Source organism: Mustela lutreola, chromosome 8 (assembly GCF_030435805.1).
Source record: "Mustela lutreola isolate mMusLut2 chromosome 8, mMusLut2.pri, whole genome shotgun sequence".
Classification (NCBI taxonomy): domain Eukaryota; kingdom Metazoa; phylum Chordata; class Mammalia; order Carnivora; family Mustelidae; genus Mustela; species Mustela lutreola.
This window is the reverse complement of record NC_081297.1, coordinates 15,190,035-15,212,487: the sequence shown is the minus strand read 5'-3', so window position 1 is coordinate 15,212,487 and position 22,453 is coordinate 15,190,035. Positions and strand designations below refer to the sequence as shown.

The window sequence follows — 22,453 nt, the reverse complement described above, 5'->3', positions numbered from 1 at the left end:
TTAAAGACACTGATTAGTGTGTGTAGGCGCCTGCTGGCTCAGGAAGGTAACTGCAGGTTGTCACGGCCTCGGATGGTGAAGTTTGTAGTCGTACTAGTTGGTTGTTCGGATTCTGAACTGGGGTCTGATTTAGTCTTTACAAAAAGGTTTCTTCGGCTTAAAAAAATTCCCAGCTGTCTAAAAATTTGTGGCCGTGTTGTGTATCCTCTAGCCAGCTTTCAGTTTGTATGGTAGGGAATTTTCGGCATTTACAAATACTGCTGTGAAAAGATAAATATAGGAAAGTAGCAGTGCGTGAGGTGCTCAGAGTGTTGAATATGTTGTTATAAATGGACTGCTAACAGGAATTAATAAAAAGCAACAGAAAAAAAAATTTTTTTTTTTAAAGATTTTATTTATTTATCAGAGAGAGAGAGAGAGGGAGAGAGCGAGCACAGGCAGACAGAATGGCAGGCAGAGGCAGAGGGAGAAGCAGACTCCCCGCTGAGCAAGGAGCCTGATGTGGGACTCGATCCCAGGATGCCGGGATCATGACCTGAGCCGAAGGCAGCCGCCCAACCAACTGAGCCACCCAGGCGTCCCCAGAAAAAAATTTTTTAAAGGGATCTTGAACTGCAGTCTGTAACGAAGGGCACGTTGAGGCGGAAGAGATTTTGGTGACCAGCTGGCTGTCGGTCTGGTTGGTGAGGTCCCGTTCAGGCACAGGAGGACACTGGTGAGAGCCAGAGGCCTGTAGGCTTGTGAACATGCGGTGTGTGCACCCACCACGCCACAGCGATGTCATCACTGAAAGACTCAACCACACTCCATTCGCTGTGCCCAGTTTGAGAGAAAACAAACCAGTGCATTACTCGGTAGCACCCAGCTCCTCTGGAGAGAGCGGGGTGCAGAGCCGGCCTGGGTAAGCTGGCAGGACGAGGACGTCATTACGGGGGGCTGCTCTCCGTACGTCCACAGACCCCAGAACTTCTGCAGTGTGTCTTCAGTGGCAAGAGGACGAGCAGTAGCATGAAGCCCGCGTCGCGTGCGATGCGGCTTCGTAGGCATCTGTTCCGTCCGGAGAGAAATCCCAAATACAGGAGCTGCTGCTCTTGGATGTCTGTTCCTCTCTCTTGACGTTGGAACTGCTCCTGAATTCCAGCTCACGTTCAGGCTTGAACCCACCGTTGTCAGCCAAGAGAAACGGACGCCACCTGAGCCCAGTGTGCCTGTTTGGGTTCTGGAAGGTGAATAGCCAGTGACCAAGTACAGCGACCTGCTGAGCAAGCCTGAGCCCACGGGCATCGCGCCTGCACCTGCTGTTCCTTAAAGGGAAGGCACCTGTGGTGTCCATGCCAGTCACATCCTCACCATGCCCGACAGGAACACGGGACAGGGGACCGAGATTGCAGAGTCCAGAGACGGAAACATGAGGCCAGACGAGCAGCAGAGAGCGGGACGGTCGGGAACCCCCTTGGTCCCACTCCGCCCCTGTGGAAGGTGGGCTTCTTCAATGTAGTATCAATACTGAGGACGGGGGAGCTCTTAGGTGCAGGAAAAGGTATTTCAAGAATTAGATTGCTGAGGAGGAAGCGGTTGAGCCCCTCGAGAGGCTAGTGAAGGTGAAGATGCCGCGGGGCTGAAGAATGGCCCTGCCCAGGGTGTCCCCACCCTTGCCCTGGTACCAGGCTATGTTACAGAGCAAGAAAGGGTCTTTGCGGAAGGGATGTAAGTTAAGGATCTGGGAATGGGGAGGGTGATCCTGGATGATCAGATGAGCCGTAAATGCAGCCGCGGGTCTCCCTGTAGCAGAGATGAGGGAGCTTGGTGCCCACAGGACAGTGGGAAGGTGCGTAGGTGGAGCAGAGAGATGTGGAAGGCGCAGATCCTAAAGGTGGGGTCCTGTGGCCAGAGGCCAAAGCCTGTGGACAGCTGCCGGTGGCTGGAAGGGGCAGGGGGCGCCTGTTGGGGCAGAGCACAGCCTGCGGACACCTTGACTTCAGGTCGGTGGAGCTGTTCTGACTTCCTGCCTCCAGAATGGATGATTTAAACCACCAAGTCTGGGGCCACGTGTCACGGCAGCCACGAGAAGCTAGCCCAGACCCCGGTGTTACATCGCATGACGTCAGCGCACGGAGGGGCCCGGGGGCTTCTCTCTCCCTCCGCGGAGGCCCCTCTTCTGCGGGAGCAGCCCTGCCGCGAACAGACCAGCGGCCAAACAGAGGACGCTCCACAGTCGCCATAGGTGAAGGACCCCAGCTTGCAGCGGGTCGGTTCGGTTACGGATACAGACAGACAGATTGGCGTCTAGATGGTATTGTCCCACGTACTGACAACCCGAAGCGCGCACTAGTATCCGGTAACAGCTGGGACTTGGGGTTTACATCCTGAAGCGTTTGCTGGAGAAAGAGAAGGACTTGACAGATCGCAGTCTAAGTAGTAAGTTTTTTTCAGTGCGAAACCGATGAAGGGTTCAGTCGTGTCCTTTGAGACGCATGAGGATGCAGAGTGTAAGAGGAAGGAGGTCACGCTCCCGCGATGGTGCAGGTGAGCAGGTGAACCGTTCTGCTCCCGGGCAGAGACAAGACCCGCGGAGGCCGGAGCAGGACACCTTTGCATGGACGCCTCGAGGTTTCAGGTCATGTTTAGAGGAGGAGCGTGCCGTCTTGTTTCATTTGCCTGTGATTTGGAGGGAGAGCTGCTGGGGAGCTCCCAGAACCCTTCTCTAGGAAGGCGTCCGCCTGGGGCTTCTGGTAAAGCCAGTGAAAGGACAGCATCTCCCAAGCTTGGTGCGGCAGCGTCCCCTCGGGTGGTTTTTACACATGCAGATTCCTGGGCCCGTCATCGGATGCTGACGTGGCTAAGAAACACGAAGCTTGTCAAAGCCCTAACAAGTGAAGTGCTTATTTTTAGGATTATTAGAAGAGACAAAAAGAACATTCTGAAATAGAAATAGCCTTCTATAGACCACGAGTTCTCTCCTTCACACAACCTCTGTGGAGCTGGGAATAGAAACGTCCGTGTCTCTGCTGTTAAAGTGAAGCCACGTTGGCGTCCTTCATTTATTCCAAACCGAAGTAATCAATTGACAAGGTTTGAATATCTGCGTAGAGGCGATTTTCTCACACTGGGGGATTTTACTTGTAATTTAAGACTTCACATTATGTAGGGGCGTGTGAGTGGCTCCGTCGGTTAAGCATCTGAATCTTGATTTCAACTCAGGGCATGATCTTGGGGTCGTGGGGCAAACCCTAGGTTGCCCGGCTCCCCACTTAGCGGGGAGTCTGCTTCTCCCCCTCTCCCTCTGCTCCCCCAGCTCGGGCACTCTCTCTCTCTGTGTCAAAATAAATAGGTCTTAAAAGGAAAAAGGAAAAAACCTCCCATTATGTGTTCGTGTGAAGAAGGAAAAAAGCCTTTCGCTTCAATTGCCCGTAAGCAATTCCACGTATTTGTGTCTGTGCTTGAAATACTCCGTTGTAAAAAATTTGTTGTAAGTCTAACGAAGGGGAAAAAACAAATGTCCTGGGGCTGCTGAGTCTTCACATAGTCGTGCGAGTGGGAAGTACAGGGGCCACAGCCGACTTTCAAGCCGAGGGCCTCCGTTTCCCGGGCTGTCTTGCCAGTCTGCTCTTCTGGCACCCAGAAGCCGGCTGAGCGTGTCCGCTGTCCCCCAGCAGGAAGGGGAGACGGCGCCCCGCTTTCTGAAGGCTTGACTCAGGTTGGCACTTGGGAGATCTCATCTTAAAGACACTGTGAGCGTGTTCTTAGGATACGGAGGTTTTGGTTCCAGCCCTCACGCTGTGCTGCGGAAAAGCAGTGGCAGCATCTCCCGATAGAAGCCGACACGCGTTAAGCTTGGTTGTGTAGGAGGAAGCACATCGGACACAATCAGAACGCATCGCAAATCGCAACGTTTGTCCCCTGTAGGGGCTGTGTCACCATTGCCAAATGATGTTCTAAGCAAGAATCCTAATTGTGCCGGGCAGGAGTTTAGCCCAATCAGGTGGCCTTTCTGTATACATCCAGGCTCTGAGATTTCAGAAGATTTTAAGAAATCTTTGTCTTTGTTCTAATATCCTCACATCCTAAGAACTCCAGCGTCTCGGTGAGCGCTGCCAGTTCCCGGCAACCTCCGGGCAGGAGCCCCTGTCTGCCGACCTAGTTTGTGGTAGTGGAGGTGGGGGCCCCCCTTTGGAAGGCACGAGAACATTTAGGGGCCCTCCCAGTTGCTTTAAGTTAGTTTCTGCTACTCACTACCAGGCAGTGTGTATTAAACCAAAGGCCGTTGAGAAAATACCCTGAAAGATAGCTTTTCTATGAAAGCCCTGTAAACATCCGCATTTTCCTACGCATTTGAACTCAAGTAAGTTAGGGTCCGACACATTTATCTGAAAAATTTGTGAGGTCCAAGCCTCCTGCTGTGGGGTCTGTGTCTCACCGAGGGCTTCAGAACTGCTCAGAGAAGCCACAGACGGGAGCGTTCATCTTCTCATTTCCCATCATGGCCTTAGAACTCATCCCTCCCCTCTGCTGGGTTACTTCTCCCACCTCGGAAGAACCTGGTGTGGTCTGGAAGGACTTAGAACTGTCACGACTGTGACAGGTTAATAGATAATGGGCAGCACTTCACAAGTGATTCCGGGGCTAAAAGCAGTGGTAGGCTCTGAGGTTTCATTCTGAAATCTTAGCTGAGAGTTGCCGGCAAAGCACCGTATTTTAAAATTACATTTAAAGGAAGATCAGAAGGCATTCTCAAGGCTTAGTGTCTAGTTAAATACCAGCATCTTTTATGTGCTTGCACGTCATTTTTCATTGCTTTCTGCTAGATGTGAAGAATTAGAATGGGCATTCTCTTTTGCAGATGTTCAAGCTAAATTTTTTCTTTTAAAGAAAAAGTCCTGTTTCAACATCCCTCTGACTTTTCTCCCCTCTAAGAGATAGTGTGATGGTATGTGAAAAGCCATTTTTTCCGTAAGGGAAACATTTGGTCAGCATATGTTTAAGTCAGGCCTGTGTTTTCTGGTCAGAAAATTCCATTGGTTATTTCCCCACTTTGATTTTCTCTAAATTCTGTTTTAAAAATGCCCATAGATGATGATAGTGATAATGAGATGATGATTAAAAAGGACCCGGGGCATATTTTCTTTTAAAACCTATAAACCTCACACCCGTGTATCTTCTTGAGAGTGCTTAGCCCGTATATGGTATTATAACTGGAAAGAGAAGTTTCAGTTCCTTTTTTTTTTTTTTAGAGATTTTATTTATTTGTCAGAGCAAGCAGAGGGAGAGGCAGGCTCCCCACTGAGGAGGGAATCCAATGTGGGTGTCAATCCCAGGACCCCAGGATCATGACCTGAACCTAAGGCCACTGCTTAACCAAATGAGCCACCCAGGCATCCCAAGAAGTTTCAGTTTCTAATGCAAAGGTTAAACGTGGATTGGAAGACAGTTTTGACCAAAATTCTATCTTGATTCTTGAAGACTCTTTCCTAAACATCTAATTTAACACAATATTAAAAGCTTTAAACACCACGACCATGGGGTCTTCATTACACTTTTCTGCACTGCTTCTTACTTGTCTCCCCCATACTCCCCTGAAATCTAAGCTAATCGTAACTCGGACCAACTGCCCAAGATGCCCAAGACCCCAATGATAGGGCATAAAGTCGCTTCTTCAGCCTGATGGCCAGACTTCTGGGCTATGTAAGCCTTTTTTGTTGTCAGTCATACAAATTCTCCTTCTGAATGGGCTGTCCATAAAACAGAATCTTGGCCAGGTAACTCATGCGTTTTTAAAATGTTCTCCAAGTGATAGAAACGGCTCAGTAGGGAAGCCAAAAAGTGTTTATACAGTTTCTCTTAGAGAAATAAAATTCTTTATCCTAGATCGGATGTCCAGTTTTCACAAGATGATTGCTGAGAACGTTATAGGCGGCGTCTGTGTTAAAAAGCATTGCTTTCTGTTAACTAGAGATGTGCAAGCAAGCCAGCGCTCCATAGCCTTAATTGCAGAAATGATCCACACTGCTAGTCTGGTACACGACGACGTCATCGACGACGCAAGTTCCCGGCGAGGAAAACACACGGTTAATAAGATCTGGGGTGAAAAGAAGGTACGGTGTTTTGCTTCCTTTTCATCTTCTGACCCGTTCATACGCTCTTTGGATTGCATTAACTCTTCAGATTTGTTTCATTAAAAAGTAAAATACGCTTCCTGGAATGCAGCCTTCCAACTTCCAAAGCAGTAGTCACGTCTGGTCTGTGTATATACATTTGATAATAGAGAAAACCATAGAAAAAATAAGCTTCAGGTTTCTGGTTAGGCACACTTCTATATAGAATTCCTTTTGGTTATAGGGAAAGGGCTTTTTGTTGTTATCCAAAAAGCATATTTCGCGAGAAACCGTACATTTTACTTTGGGACTCAGATTACTCAAGTTCAGTTTAATTCTTTAACCATTTATAGACTGCCATGTGCCAGGGTGTCATGGCAAGTTAATGAGTAAACCTGAACTATGGGTGTGTGTATGTGTATGTGTGTGTATCTTAAATATAGATATGTAAAAATATATACACACACATATACTGTGAAAATTACACATTTTTAAACAGAGGCTCTATAATTGATTTCGGTTCATATATGTATATTTTAAAGCATATTTCCATGGTATTTTTTAGCATCTCTTGAAAAGTGTATGTAAAATGGGGACTTTTGCCTAAAGATATGTAAGTCACGAGTTCAGACAGGAACAGTGCCGAATGAATGGACACGGAGACGTGCAGACATTTTGTTTGGAGGCGGCGGCCCCCAGCGCACACCTCCGTGGGCCGCCAACCAGCGTGAGTGCGGACTAGGTTTCCCCTGCTCACCTGCCCGCACGTGTATATAGGACCTGGTTCCCTCCTGTTTTCCTATCACCCTTATGAAAAAGATGTGTATCCTAATTGTCACCTTCACATGCTGGTTTTGCTTTGGGGTGCATGACTTTGCTATGTATCGAGTCCTGCAATCTCATTTATAAATCTTTTATTTCACATTTGAAATAAAAGGTCTTGTGTCCTATTGACAGAATTCCATACGTCAGAATGTTGTTGGGAAAAAAAAAAAAAAGGTGGGGGGGTGCAGTTTCTTTCTGGAGAGATCACGGGTAACTCTGTGACATGTCCCTGCAGTCAGATGTCTGTTTTCAGGGCCTGTCCTAAAGCCTTATTTAAGAGTACAAATTCGGGTCTTCTCCTTGCCTAATTAGTCATCCCCACTGTGATCACCTCTGCTATTGGTGGCCTCTTCCGCCTGAGACTGGTCTGACAGGCCTGCACGCCCCTCAACCTCCTTCCCTTTTCTGCCTCCCAACAGAAAGTACGTGTGTTTCCAGTAAAAATCCATTCATGTGGCGCCCCCTGCAGGCACCCTCGGTACCTTGCCCGGGTTCCAGCCCGCCCTTCAGTCCCTCACCCACGGCTCCCCAGGGCCCAGTCTGGCGGCCTCACCTCACCTGCCTACATGGGAACCTTTTGGCCTCTGGGAGTCCTGGGCCTGAAGAGGAAAGACATAAAAGCCTAGAGATCCAGAGCCCTAATGATGGGGGGGGGTAGGTGAGGGATCCCTCTCCATCATCATAGGTGCAGCGACTCATAATATATTTATATTTAGGTTGAAATAATTTGTACAATATGTTATAAAAATGACCAACAGGTAAACATACTGAACATCGCTAATTTTAGATACTAGAGAAAAGACAAAAAAATTAAAATGTGATGTTGAAAATTCTATGAATTAAAATTTCTATAACATCCAGTATTTGTAATTTGTAATTATACTAATTATAATAAAACTCAAGGATATCTTTAAATAGGCAGACGAGTGTATTTGATTACAGTGTATAATTCAGTTATGTATAATTTAAAACAAGCTGTAAGTATAGTATGGGCATCTCCTCCCAATCTAAAGATTAGAAAAATACCGATTATCTAGTGTTGACTACAAAAAAGCTTGTCTAGGAACAAGGGGCAATGAACTTGGAGCCAGGATGCCTAGGTTTGCTTTTCACTGAGAGAAGCACGCATTGTGCCCTTTGCTGGGGTGTGCCGAGCACCCGCTGAGATAATTCCCAGCCCTGCGCCCAAGGAGTTGGGTAAATAGGGGCATGGCTGGTTGAAGACAACTGTGAAGACAGCTGCATGAATGGGGAGCCGCGCACGTAGAGGAGGGGCATCTGCAGGCTGAGGGATCCTGGTGGACTTCCTGGAAGTGTCACCCGAGCTAACTGTGCAGCTGAGTCTGCCCAGTGAAGAAGGGGAAAGGCTTTCTGAGTAGGAGAGAGACAGTCGTGGCTTGAGGAAAGTGTGAACATTCCAGCGCGGCTGACCCGAGGGCCACTGGGCCCTGGTGTGGTCAGGGATGAAGCAAGAGGGTGAGATGCCCGTCCGTCTCCAGTCAGTCACTTGCTCTGCTGAGGAAGACCAGGTGATCTCTGGGATCCGACCGAATCCTGGCAATGACCCGAATGTGTAACTGATTATTACACGGACTCCTGCTGAGGACAAGGTTGGGGAAGACTTAGAGCCAAGATGACCCCTCCCTCCCCACCTGAATGTCTCTCCGGGGGGCCAGCTCTGCTGTGGGCTCTGCTGCTCTGATTCCTTTCTCTGAAAGCTTTTGTTTTTTCTTCTTCTTCTAGGCTGTACTTGCTGGTGATTTAATTCTTTCTGCAGCATCTATAGCTCTGGCACGGATTGGAAATACAACTGTGATCTCTATTTTAACCCAAGTTATTGAAGATTTGGTGCGTGGTAGGTTAATTCTGACTACTTCTTTTTTATTCAGTCCCAGTCTAATGAGCCAGGCAGTCAAGCCATATCACAAGTGACCCCTTTCTTTCTTTCCTTGTAGGTGAATTTCTTCAGCTAGGGTCAAAAGAAAACGAGACCGAAAGATTTGCACACTACCTTGAGAAGACCTTCAAGAAGACCGCCAGTCTGATAGCCAACAGTTGTAAAGCAGTATGTACGTTCTGTCTTTGTTCACGTTAAAAAAAAAAAAAAAAAAAAAAAAAAAAGCCTCCTAGCTCTTTCTCGGGAGCTGCTCTTCATGGGGAGCATTTCCCTGGAGAACCTTCAGATAGTAACCCAAATCCCATGAGGTCATTGAGAAAAGAGTGATGACCCCGAACAGCCGAGAACTTCTGCCGCGGGGGCTCGTTTTTGTGGTCCTCTCTCGCTAGGCGGACGTTCGCTTTTCATCTTTCCTCCCCAGAGTGGAATCCGAATAAGCCCTCTGCACCTGGTCTCCCCTCCAAACTGTGTGACATTTTGAACAACTTCTCATAAGTAATTTCTTTCCCGATTGTTGTCCCGTATACCATTTCTGACATTTTACCCTTAAAAAGTGGCCAAGTGCCGTGTTCTGTAATAACACTATTTGCCCAGGAGAAAATGCCTATTAGATTGTCCTAGGGTTCTTCGTCCTTTGTGTCCTATTGAGTAGTAGATCCTTTTGGGTCTTTTTGCATGAAATATAAACGGGCCGTTTTCCAGGGCATCCGGGTGGCTCAGTGGATAAAGTGTCCTGCTCTTGATCTCAGCTCCAGCCTCGATCTCAGAGTCCTGAGTTCAAGCCCAGCAAAAAAAGAAAAAAACAAAAAAACAAAAAAACAAGCCATTTTTCTGTGGCTGTAAGTCAAGTATGAACTATAACTTTTTCTCTCTCTTGCTTTCTTTGTCTGGCCTTCCCTCCGCTCTTCTTTTTTTAAAAAGTCCATATTCTCCTGAGTCTGTAGACTACAACCTGTGGCATTCAGTGCCAGCCCCTAAATGAGAGCCGGTTCTCGCCATAGCATTGCTCCTCGGACGGTATCCCCGCCTAACCAACGCGGCAGCGACGGATACTGGGCAGGCACTAGCCCATCGAGATCAAAGCAGCAGCCGAGGGAGCCCTCCAGGGGCAATATTACTGCGGTTAAAGAGGGCTCTTCCTCAGGCCTCTCCCGGTGAGAAAGGCTCATTGCAGCTAGAGTCTCCGTTCCAAAAAGTGTCAAGAAACAGATAATAGGGATGGCTGGGTGGCTCAGTTGGTTAAGCCACTGCCTTCGACTCAGGTCATGTTCCCAGGGTCCTGGGATCGAGTCCCGCAATGGGCTCCTTGCTCGGCAGGGGGTCTGCTTCTTTCTCTGCCTCTGCCTGCTGCTCTGCCTGTACTCTCTCTCTCTCTGACAAATAAATAAATAAAATCTTTAAAAAAAAAAAAAAAGAAATGGATAATAGTGAGTCATAAAAGGATGAGGACATTTTCTTTCTAAAAAGATGTAATAGAAACTCTAAGATATGTGAATTACGGAGAACATGCTGGCCATGATTTTAGCCATTTTTGTCTTTATTCAAAGGGCCAACATTTTCTTTTCAAGGAATTGCAAGTGTGGTTTTTTTAAATAGAGAGATGGATGAAAATATGGTAGAAACTAGAACGCTGAATAAAAGAATGAATGATTTTTAAAAGGGGGTGCCAGAAAGCTGTTACCTTAACCCTTCATTGGCCATCCTACCTCTGATGGTCGAGGGCTCCATGATGTTGGAGCGCCCATCTCGTAAGGCATGCTGGGGCGCTCGGTGAGGCTCATGGATGAGTTCGCAAGCTGGAGACGGCCTCAGCGAGCACTGGCGGGTAGCAGGGCTGCTCAAACTGAACACGCTGAGAGTCGTCGTTCCCACAGAGTGGACATCCCACAGAGAACCAAGGAGATGGGCCCGAGGCACCAAGGAAAGCCTGGGGTGCGGTCCCTATCCTCTCTGTTTGGGGAGCCAGAGACGTTCTGTTCACAGCACACATAGTTGTTCATAAACCGCACCAGGTGCTTTACAGGTTAGCAAGGCACCAGTAGACGGGATATGAACAGGGCTCAGTCCTTTCTAAAAAATGAAATGCTTTACGCTCTCCACTAGGAGGCATGCGGACATCATCCCACAATGACCCACTTTTTCTGTGATTTATTCCCAAACCCCGGAACTGTTAGAGTAATAAAGCAAAATCATAGTGTGAGTATTCTACATGAAAGATTCTGTATTTAAGTGCTTACGGGTAGAATATTCCAGAGGTATTACATATTCAACATGGCTGTTTTATGTACTCCTGGTATTCAAAATGCAAAGACATGGGGCTCCAAAAGTTCATGCAAAGCAAACCAGAAGCACCCAAAAGAGGGACTACAGAGAATTTAAACATCAGAATTATTACGGAAGAACCAATCAGAGTCTAAGATGTTACGGGAGTTGGAAGGAAACTGAGCAGCTTGTAATTTATTCTATTAAAGACACGGCCACCCCCTCCCTGAACCACTCCTTGTATTTTTAATAGAAATAGTGTAAAGTCTGAGAGAGGGCTATCTAGGAATGTTTTAGGACATTGATATGAAAATAGTGATATTTTTAAATGAGTGTTATTTATTTGTATTCATAGTCACGCAGAATACAGTTGAGCTTCCAATGAAGGCTATGATTTGTTCCCTGGATAATCTAATGGGAATGAGATCTAAGAGGTCCAGTGGCCCATCCAGTGTTAGTCAGACAGTGGCTGAGCTGGGATTTGAACCCAGAACTATGGTACTGTAATCCTGCATTCGTTTGTTTTCCTTCCTTCCTTTTTTTTTTTTTTTTCATTCTGACTTTCTCCTCTCTCCAGTGCTGCATAAGCCCTGGTTCCTGTTTATTTCCAAAGCCACAGTGCACCACTTAGAGGATTTTCTTTTGTGGCTTATATTTGCCGAACACTGACTTTTGGTATGATATTCTTACCTAACCTGCAGATAGACCTTATTCCTGTTTTGCCTACTGTCATAATACTGTCATGCAAAAGGGGGAAATCTTCTGGTTCGGGATCCAGTCCCTGTTCTCGTGTTGGATTTAGCGGTCATGAATCTTTAGTCTCTCCGTCTGGAACATTTCCTTGGATATTTTGAAGAGTGCAGGCGGGTTGTCGTCGAGCCTCTCAAGTTGAATTGGTGTGTGGCTCCGCACGCTGAGAGACAGGTTATGCATTTGGGGCCAGAAAACAGCAGAAGGGATGCCGCTGCCTCGGTTTGTTGTGTCCAGGGAGGGGCACGTGTCCTGTTACTGGTGATGTTCACTTTGATGACTTGATTGTGGGGGTGACTGCCTGGTTTCTTCACTTAAAAGTTACTGTTTTTCTGATACGGGAATATATTTTGAGATTATGTAAATCTGCTTCTGATCCAACTCACCGGTTTTCACATGTTGATAGTACCATAACGGTGGCAATGACGGTCGCGTGCGTTCTCATTCCTTTTACCCCGCGCTTCTCCAGTCTTCGATCTATGGCCTCCTGCATTCTTATTTACTATATGGATTATAACGCTTTATTGTTACTTATGTAAATGCTGAAGAATTCCATATTTGGCCAATGGGAGGACCATTGAACCCAGCTCCTCTGTCCCGTTCATCTAACCCCTTCATTCTTTCCGCACTTTCTTCAAGCCTCATCTTGTCCTTTCCAGCACTGGGATTCGTAATCCCTCCAAAGAGGCCTGTTCCTTCCGGCGGAGAATGGTATTTAGAAACCAAGGTCCTGCGCTATATGTTTGTGGCTATGCGTCTCTCTCGGTCCTTTTATATCTCATCTATCTCATTTATGTATTTATTTTATAATTATATAGTTATTTTTAACGTTTGAGCGAGAGGGAGCAGGAGCAGAGGGGAGGGGCCCAGGGAGGAAGCCCCGACTCCGCACGGAGCAGGGGCGGTGTGCCTTCCGCGGTGCCTGTGCGTGTCGCAGCGGTGCCCCGACGGGCCGCGGGGCTCCCACTTTGTGCGCGTGGCAGGAAGGACCCGGGCTGCGGTATTCGCATCGCTCTCTTCTAAAGGAACGCGAGCGATTTGGCGGGCGCTCGAGGGCTTTCCCTACCTCGATCGAGCTCTGTGCCGCTGTGCAGGCGGGTTTTCCCACCCTCCGGAGTGTGTGGGCCCCGCCCCCCGCAGTTTCAGCGGCTCTTTATGGACGAGGAATACTCGCTCTTGACCTGGGGCTTATGCTGCCTGTGTGCCCCGCGCCCCCCCCCCCCACCCCCCCAGTACTAGCCGGGTTTGAGAACAACCTGTTCCGGTACTTCTGCCCTAAGGACGCGCTCCAGCGGTCGGGTCTGCGTGGGCTGCGAGGAAGACTCCATGTGCGCGCACGTGTCTATCCCGGGGACGCGCGCGCTCATGTCTGTCCCGGCGGACACCTGCGTCAGAAACACCAGGCGCCCCCGCAGGCAGCTGGAACCCCGGCCTTTCCAAGACAGGCTCTGGGGAGCCTTCCAGGAGGTGGGGCCGCGGGCCTGCTTCCCCCAGACCTGTTGGCCGAGCTCCGCAGTCTTGGACGTAACTGGTCCTGGTCGCCCACGCACCGCCGGAAAGCTACGGGGCACCGTCGTCCGGGGCGCGAACGGGAAGCGCTCGAGTCCCGCCCGCGCCCCTCCGTGCTTCTCGCGTGGACCTTCCCTGCTGTGGAGGGACGGACGCAGGCGGCCCCTCCCCGGGCTGCGGCGTGAGGAGTGGGCTTCCCCCGCACTCCGAGAGTTCGGAGCACAGGCGGCCCTTGCCCGGCCACCCCGCCGCAGCGGCCCACGAAGCGCAGCTCTGTTACGGGTCTGCGTGTGCGCCCGAGGGGGCCGGGCCGCAGGGCCGTGGGCTTGCTTGGGCTCGTAGTCTGGCCTCTGGGCCGCCACGCCGTGTAGGAAAGCGATGACGAGAACATTCCCCGCAGTCAGACCGTTTGGGTTCAGATTCTGATTCCATCGTTTCCAGCCCCGGAACCCCTGGTCCGTGCGCCCTGGGCGTCCAGGCCTCGCTCATGAGCGAGTGACCACGCGGGAAACCTCGGGCTGGGACCTGCCGTGCTGGTGCCCAGGACAACTCGCTGTCGCCGACCATCAGCCACAGCAGCAGTGCTTCTGGGTGGCCGCGAGGCTTAAGAGACTCTGGAGTCTCCATCCTAGGAGCTCCGTAAATTTAGTCCAGTGAGTTCAGAAGGAGAATGGCTTTCACGTGTGTTACTTCTGAGGAAGAAAGCTGGCTGTTCGGTGCTGTTGTGTGTTGCGGTAACTGCGGGAGCCGGAGTGCGGAGGGGGCGACCTCGCGCTCCGAGCTCGGCACCTGCCCGGCCGCCAGGATGGCGTCTGCTCAAGCGCTCAGCCGGGGTGACGGATAGCTCGACTCTCGCCGGAGGTTCTAAATTGCCTCACGTGTGGTCTCCCAGATTATTTAATTTGGTTGGAAAGAGGACTCCCTCCCTGTAGCAGTTTCGAGCTTATTATTCACTCCAGGAAGTGGCCCGCTGACCTCTCCTGGCGCGCACTTTGTCGTCGGGGGGCTTGCAGCCAGCGCGACGCGTCCCGGGCTTCCTCCGTCTCCAGAAACATCCTCAGGGCTGAGCACGTGGTGGGATCCGGCTCGTAGTAGTCACGGGGCGCGGACACTGCCAGCTCCTGTTTCTGCGCTCGGGATGAGGAAGACGGCAAACTTCTAGTGTTAAAACCAGCTGCCAGGCTCCGTGCAGAGTTCAAAAGTTGTGTGACTCGCATTCCTGGCAGCAGCCCTACCAGCTAAGGGCTTTGGATCCTGCGTTTTATAAAAATGGATGCGAAATACCAAAGAAAGCGCGGGAATGGCGGGACCTCTCGGGGGCGTGAGTGCGCCCCTAGCGGCCTGACTGCCGAGTCCCGCTCCGCCCCTACTTGGGCGCCACTGACGCCTGAGCTGACTGGGCCCCGACGGGAGGGGGGGGTGGGGGCAGAAACAGAAGTCAGGAGACGGATTCCATCATCGGTGACCCGCTACAGGCAGGACACTGACGCCATCTGGCTGTGTCATGCACTCAGTGTAGACATGCTACACTGAGTCGATGCTACTCTTGTTCCCTGCTTTGGGGGTTTACCCGGTCTTTGTTTTCTGGAAATGTGGCCGGGCCTGCTTAGCGTGCCTAGCAGAGCAGTGGAAATGCTCCCAAGCCAGTGCCAGCTAGGTTTTTTGGGGTTTTAAAAAGACTTAGAAGTCCTGTTTCTCCTCCCCTGAAAAGTGGGGAGGGTTTTCAGGCAGTTAGTTACTTCTTGCGTAAGGAACAAGCCGCAGGACCAGTGAAGACACTTTGCTAATGAGAAAACAGTATTTATCTGAAGCATGCGGTTGGAGGCTGTTACATATCAGGAAGTAACTGCGTTTGAGAAAAGAGTGAAATCACCAAAAATTATTAAAAGAAAGGAACTACAAATGAGGAAATAGATGGCAACATCTGTGTGATTAGAGCAGATGAGATACCTCTTCCTAAAACAAGGCCTAATCAATAGATTTTTTAATTTTTTTTATTTTTTATTTTTTTTAAAGATTTTATTTATTTATTTGACAGAGAGAGAGATCATAAATAGGCAGAGAGACAGACAGAGAGAGAGATGAGGAGAAGCAGGCTCCCTGCCGAGCAGAGAGCCCCATGCGGGACTCGATCCCAGGCCCCTGGGATCATGACCTGAGCCGAAGGTAGAGGCTTAACCCACTGAGCCACCCAGGCGCCCCAATAGGTTTTTTAAAATGGAGCCAACCTGTAGGCCAGGTTTGCTGTGTGCTGAAAGCAGCAAGAAAGAGGACTTACCCCGGGAAAGGAGGGGTGGAGACTAGCTTCCCTAGAATCGAAGCGAACAATCTGCGATGGAGGCTGAAATCCTTCCGCTGAAAGCACGGGCATCGTGCGCGCGTCTGGTCTCGCTCTGGTGGCGGGATCGCCTGACTCTGCCTGTGACGCGGACTCATCAGCTCTTTTTCCAGGGAGTGGGTCTCTGCATCCTTGCATGCAGGGGGAGGCTGCCTTGCTTGTTGTCAGCAGCTCATTCCAGAATTCTCTCTCTGCTTCAGGTCTCTGTTCTGGGATGCCCGGACCCAGTGGTGCATGAGATTGCCTATCAATACGGAAAAAATGTGGGCATCGCCTTTCAGGTTGGTCCTCTGCTTTTTAGGAACGTGGCCGGTTGGCACAGTGGGAAGGGCGACAGTGACACCCAGGGTGGCATGCTGCTGACATCGTGTGTTCTCATTCACTAGCTCATAGATGATGTGCTGGACTTCACCTCGTGTTCTGACCAAATGGGCAAACCAACGTCAGCGGACCTGAAGCTCGGGTTAGCCACTGGCCCAGTCTTGTTTGCTTGCCAACAGGTACGTTTCCCCAACTCCCTCAGACACGGAGGTTTGTATCTTCCCGGCTCAGCCGATGGGAGGGTTCAGATAAGGAAGATGTGGGAAAGCATTTACCTAAGAGACCTCAGATCTGGAGTCCAGCCTGACTTCTGTGACTGAGATGTTGGGACCAGTTATTTTTCTTCTGAGCTTTCTCTGTGCCCTTACCTGTGACCCTGAGGATGAACTGTGATGGTCACAGAGGCACTTCACAGATGAAATGCTGTATGCATTTAAGGTAGCATTATGAGGATTTCCGTGTACTTTAGGCACTGACAAGGTGAATCGTCTCCACATTTTGATTATTGGACTGGACTTGGGGTGTACCTCAGAGCCCCTTAAAAAGGCACAGGAAGGGCCTCCAAGCATGAGAAGTTCTGCAGTTCTAGAAGTTTAATGAGACCTGCTTCACAGAGGCTCGGCCATGGCCTCAAAATGTCAAGAAGTCGGTAGAATGCACTGCTAGAACCCCATAGTTCCTTCCTCAGATTGAGGGACTGTCCATTAAGGAAGGAAGTAAAGCTGCCTTCGTAGTTTCCTTAGTGTGGATGAGGGCTTAGGAACTTCACGTGCTGCAGGGACTGTGAGGCAGGCAGACGTTTCCAGAGTCTGCTCTGGAGCCCGGCCACATCCCTTGGGGCTGGGCCAAACGTGGTTTGCAATAAGTGGGACATTGGCTGGCATTTGGACATCTTTTTAATTGATTTTCATCTTTGTAGTGTATTTAAGCCAGTGAAAACTTAGCAAAGAAATAAGATGTTCATCACCATGCCACGAAATTAAAAATTGGCTCTTCGGTCTAAAATTTTAGTAACTTTTAGTCTTTCTGAGATCTTTTGCCTCTGTTCTTTCTCAGAATTTACAAAGATATAAACTATGTCTTCCGTAGAACTCAGTGAGTCCATTATTGAAACCAGTGACCTTGCTTTTGATCAGTTTCTGGTCCAGGAAAGGAGAGATCATCCTTTTTTTTTTTTTTTTTTTTTTTTTAATTTATTTGACAGAGGGATAACAAGTGGGCAGAGAGGCAGACAGAGAGAGAGGAGGAAGTAGACTCCCCGCTGAGCAGAGAGCCTGATGTGGGGCTCGATCCCAGGACCCTGAGATCATGACCTGAGCTGAAGACAGAGGCTTTAACCCACTGAGCCACCCAGGCGCCCCAGGAAAGATCATCTTTTATCCACTGTCTAGCAGAGCCATAACTTGGGTAATTCTCCTTGGAGGAAGCTGATGGCTTGGGGGGTCTGGGCCAGGACAGCATATTAGTGAATAGCAGTCAACTGAGGAACGAGGGGTCCAAACACAGATGTTGGATTTTAGAAATATCTGTCCTCACTGCCAGGCTCTGTCCTTGCAGAATTTGGAGGCAGAGATGACGAGGAAATGGCGTGCTCTAGATGGCTCCTTTCTCCTATGGAGACTCACTTGTCAGCTCAAAAGGAGAATATTAAAACGTGTGCTAAGTTCTAAAAAAAACTTTAGAAAATCCCCTTTATACATTAAAGCTGACCAAGGATATTTTATCTTTTCCCATGAGCCCACATAAAAGTAGAGGATTCACGAGTCGTGTAAATGGAAAGGCATGCCCGAGGCTGGAGAGAGGGCAGTCACGGCCGCCACCTAGACAGCTACGACCACTGGTCTGTCTGCCCCCGAGACCCTGGCCAGCAAATGCGAGTCCTTGAGTGAAGACAGCTTCTCAGGATGACTAAGGAACGGGTCTTTTCTGAAAGAAGCTTGCAGTCTACCAAAAAGCTTTGGGTGTCATACTTTTCGAAATCGTAGCAGTTACAAGTGATCGCCGTGAGCCCCCGTGACGCTACGAGCTGAGTCTGTAGGAGTCTGTGAGATGACAGAGCCGGTGCCTGTCCTGCTTGAATTTGCTTTCCTCCACACACAGGAGTAAGGAGCAGTTCTCCCTTAAGATACAGTGGGTCAAAGTCAGGGGGAAAAATGGATCACTCCTACACATTAATTAGTGAGTAATACATAAGAGATTAAAAATGCTGGTTTAAAAAAAAAAAGGCAAGGAAAAGGAACACACAATTGCTTACAGCGTCCCAGACCGCGGTGCTACGAGTGTCTCACTGGGAAATGCGGCATCACGAGGCACCCACTCACCCTCACCAGACGGCGCGTTCCCATCTGCCCATACGGCGGTAAGGGAAGGAGTGAAAAGCTGCGTTCGGCGGCCTCAGAAAAGGGAACACACAGAGAGGCCAAGCAGGAAGTGACTGGGCAGAGCTTGTTTTTTGTTTTTTGTTTTTTTTTTAAGATTTTATTTATTTGACAGAGATCACAAGTAGGCAGAGAGGCAGGCAGAGAGAGAGGGAAGCAGGCTCCCTGCTGAGCAGAGAGCCCGATGCGGGGCTCGATCCCAGGACCCTGAGATCATGACCTGAGCCGAAGGCAGAGGCTTAACCCACTGAGCCACCCACACGCCCCTGCGCAGAGCTTGTTTCTTAAGCAGACTCCCCGTTCTGTCCTGTGGCGATTAGGCCAAAGTGACTCAAAAACGTTTAAGTCATTTTCAAAGAAAACATCAAGTTTAGGCTCTGTTGTGGATGAAACTGTCAAAAAAGGGGATTCTTGGCCAGAAATGTGTGAAAAGATTTTTACAGGGCCAATCGTGATTTTGAGTAAAATGGATTCCAAACTAACACGAGACTGTGCAGTGTCTCCATTGTACGAAAGTGCGTTTTTTTCCTGGTTTGCGAAGGATTCTTTGGTACATTCTCTCTAATCTCACAACTCCTCTCTGTGGTAGGTATTATGCCCACTCTACAAGTAAGAAAGCGATGCGCAAACTTGGCCAAAGTTAAACATCTGGTAAATGGCACAGCAGACAATCACACACCAACTCCTGTAAGACCAGTAGTGTTCCTTTCGCTCCACAATGTCCGATTCTGGCAGCGTGGACGCTGAGGAGAGCTTGTCTGATCCCCCGTGGGGCTTCCCACAGAGCAGGTAACTCTGTGCTCTGGGCCTGGGTCGCTCCAGAAGAGCCTGTGTCTGCTCTCGGGACCTGTCACTAACCTGCCCACTTAGTGGAGTCCTCGTAAGAGGTCTGTCATCTTTTTCCATAGGTGGGTGAGTTTTGTTGGCCAGTTACTTAAATGAGTCTTTGAATTTTTCCATCTGAGAACACAGAGTCTCGACCACAAGCAGCTCTGGGAAAACGCTTACCCTTTCCCACCCAGCTGTTGTTTTGAAATAGGAATTCGTTGGACCCTGCAACTTAGTAGAAGCTCCCTCTCTTTGAATTCAGTATTTCTGACATCACTCTGAAGAGCTCTCTGGATAAGTTAGTACAGGGGATTTAAGAAAAATTTCGGGATTTCTGGAGGGATCCCGGGATGACAGTGTCCTTCCAATCTGTGTGTGTACGTGGATTTTTTGTAAGAACAGAAACGTCATGTTAAATCTTTTAAGGAGTATGTAAGTTGGATATTGAGCTCTTCAGAAACAAAATGGAAGTGTTTTTTGGTTGTGGGTTTTTTGTTTTTTTGTTTTTTTTGTTTTTTTTGTGAGATTACATTTGTTCTCAAATATCCTTTAAAAGATCTTTTCCTTTCTTCTGTTTCTCTTATTTGATAAAGTCACCAGACCCAAATGTCAGCCTGTAGCCGCACTTCCAGCTGCCATGAGCAGCCCCAGCCCCTGCACCAGCTGTCCTGGCTTCTGTCACTGTTGACTAGCTGTCCCTTAGTTACCCAGGTTTTGTGTGAGTAATCTCGCTACATTTATTGATCACCTTTCTAGTTTAGTTTAGTTTATGGATACATTTCACAGTTAGAATACGATTTGTCCTACTCTTTTTTCCGCCCCCCCTAACGATTTATTTATTTTCGAGAAAGAGAGAAAGCCTGGGGGAGAGGCAGAGGAGAACCCTCAAATTCCCTCCTAAGCATGGAGCCTGACGCGGGGCTCCCTCCCACTACCCCAAGAGCATGACCTGAGCCGAAATCAAGAGTCGGACATTCAGCTGAGCCACCCAGGTGCCCCTGATCTGTCCTATTCTTAAAAGGTCTCCCTACCCTCAAACTTAAATAGCCTGGGCAAAAATTTTCGTATTTCTCATGAAATCTGCAAGCAGGCAACTGTTGTTCCCGTTAAGGCTTCTCCTTTCTTCTCCACATCGCACACAGTAAGGGGACTGAGGAAGGCCTAGGGGAAGAGTTTGGTATTTGCATATTAAAATTGCACACACTACATGTTTAAAGGAAGGATGTAGTCACACTTACAGCAAATATTTTCTTCACACTTTTTGCTTTCTCGATGCTTTTTATAATAAAAGGAGTCAGAGAAGCCACACAATCAGCACATTTTACCACCCTTGTTGGTACAGCAGAAAGAGCTCATGTACCATAAACAAATGATTATCCCAGATGCCCGGAACAGCGTCCCGTCACCTCTGAGCATAGGGCCTTCCAATTTTGGAATGCGGTATTAAGACAAATGCTTACTTGATTTGGCTTTTTACCACCTAAATTGATTGACTTGAGCTTCCTGATGTGTTTCCTGTAAAACTTACTCGATTCTTAAAAGGCCAGTAACTAAAACAAATTACATGTTCTCATTTAAGAACTAACCGTCTGCCGGCCTCTACGTTTTCTAAGCATGGGAGCAGCTTCTGCGTGTTTAGAACTTTGTTCTGACACATACTTGACTCTGAAAGGAACACTTAATTCTTCATCTGTCATCATCCGGTTGAGGTTTTTCTCTGTGTGCCCTATTTTTTTCTTCTAGGATTACTAATACCGTGATGGTGGTTACAGGACAGCAACTTCAGGCTCACTGCCAGGGAGAATCTGGCAACTGCTGTAAGCACTGATGTGTCCAGAACCAAACATACCTTACCTCTTATGTCATGGAGCCAGAAGCTGTTAGAGCTAACGGGTGTCCGCTCGTTTGGTTAAGCAACCTCACGACACTGAGGAGGAGGGTAGGACCCACAGGTGACAGGGCTCACTCAGCTTTGGAGGCTCCAGGACTAGGGCTCTGACTAGTCTAGAGAATGAAGGGATCTGGTGTCCTGACTTCCTGGTTGTTAATGGTGACGATTCTCCCGAATTGTTGCTCCCCACTGCAGAGCACAGGTTGTCTTCAGTGTACCTGTCTCCTTTTCTCTCTTAGTGCCACAGCTTCCCTCTGGTCTTCTTTATAATCCACAACAGTAACATGACTGGCCTCTCTGCCTCTGCCTCCTCTAATTCAGTGGGTCTCAAACTTGGCTGCACATTAAAAACACCTGGCGTGCTTTTCAAATCTTGATGCCAGGGCCAGACCCCGGCCCCCGCCCCGCCCCCACCAGCAAAATCCGAATCCTTAGGAGCAGATCCAGGCAACCGCAAGCTTCCCGACTGACTCTCGTGTGCAGTCAACGTTGAGCACCCTCTGCTCGTAATACCCGCTGCTCAGACACCTCAGTGGCTTCCAGATGTCACTCAGTTTAGCACTAAAAGTAGAATGCTTAATTCCCACCCTCATCTTGGGCCACTGCTTCTCAGAATGTCAGTAGAATTCATATTATCCGGGAATCTGCTAGAAATGCGTGCTCAGGCCCCATCCCTACTGATTAAGAAACCTTGAAGCAGTGGCCCAGTAGGCCTCTAGTGATTCCGGTGCAAAAGCTTGAGAACTCTTAGAGAGGGCAGTAAGGGGATTTTAGGGATGTAGCTTGCTCTTTCTTTCTCACTGGTGGACCCAAGACTAAAATAGAAAGGACACCAGAATGAACAAGATCAGCAGCTGCCTCTCCTGGGCACCCGCTCAGTCCTGGGCATGGAAGACGAATGTGTCTCTTAGCTCTGCTTCTTTAATTGCTACAATTTATTGCCCCCGCCCCCAAACCATCAAAACATTTAATCACCTTTTTGTTTTTTCCTGTTGTTATAACATTTGATTCTCACAAGAGCAATAAATAAATATTTTCTTTCTTTATGGCTAGTTCCCAGAAATGAATGCTATGATAATGAGACGGTTCAGTTTGCCAGGAGATGTGGACAGAGCTCGACAATATGTATTACAGGTAAGATTTTTTTTTTTTTTTGAAGATTTTATTTATTTATTTGACAGATCACAGGGAGGCAGAGAGGCAAGCAGAGGTGGGGGGGAGCAGGCTCCCTGTTGAGCAGAAAGCCCAATGTGGGGCTTGATCTTGGGACCCCGAGACCACAACCCAAGCCAAAGGCAGAGGCCCAACCCACTGGGCCACCCAGGCGCTCCCCAGGTAAATTATTTTACGAAGAAATAAGCC

At 48.8% G+C, this 22,453-nt stretch overlaps 1 protein-coding gene across 4 annotated transcripts in view; it reads left to right on the top strand.

Moving 5' to 3' along the window:
* Positions 1 to 22,453, top strand: part of PDSS1 (decaprenyl diphosphate synthase subunit 1) — a 43,992-nt gene that overhangs the window by 18,604 nt on the left and 2,935 nt on the right. For 2 of the 4 annotated variants that reach the window (XM_059183881.1, XM_059183880.1), the window contains exons 5-10: positions 5,951 to 6,092; positions 8,661 to 8,772; positions 8,873 to 8,982; positions 15,874 to 15,954; positions 16,060 to 16,173; positions 22,145 to 22,225. In XM_059183881.1, coding sequence (XP_059039864.1) covers positions 5,951 to 6,092; positions 8,661 to 8,772; positions 8,873 to 8,982; positions 15,874 to 15,954; positions 16,060 to 16,173; positions 22,145 to 22,225 — 640 coding nt within the window. Of the gene's footprint in view, positions 1 to 5,865; positions 6,093 to 8,660; positions 8,773 to 8,872; positions 8,987 to 15,873; positions 15,955 to 16,059; positions 16,174 to 22,144; positions 22,226 to 22,453 lie in introns of those variants that run through there. The other 2 variants (XM_059183882.1, XM_059183883.1) reach the window with 2 other exon arrangements.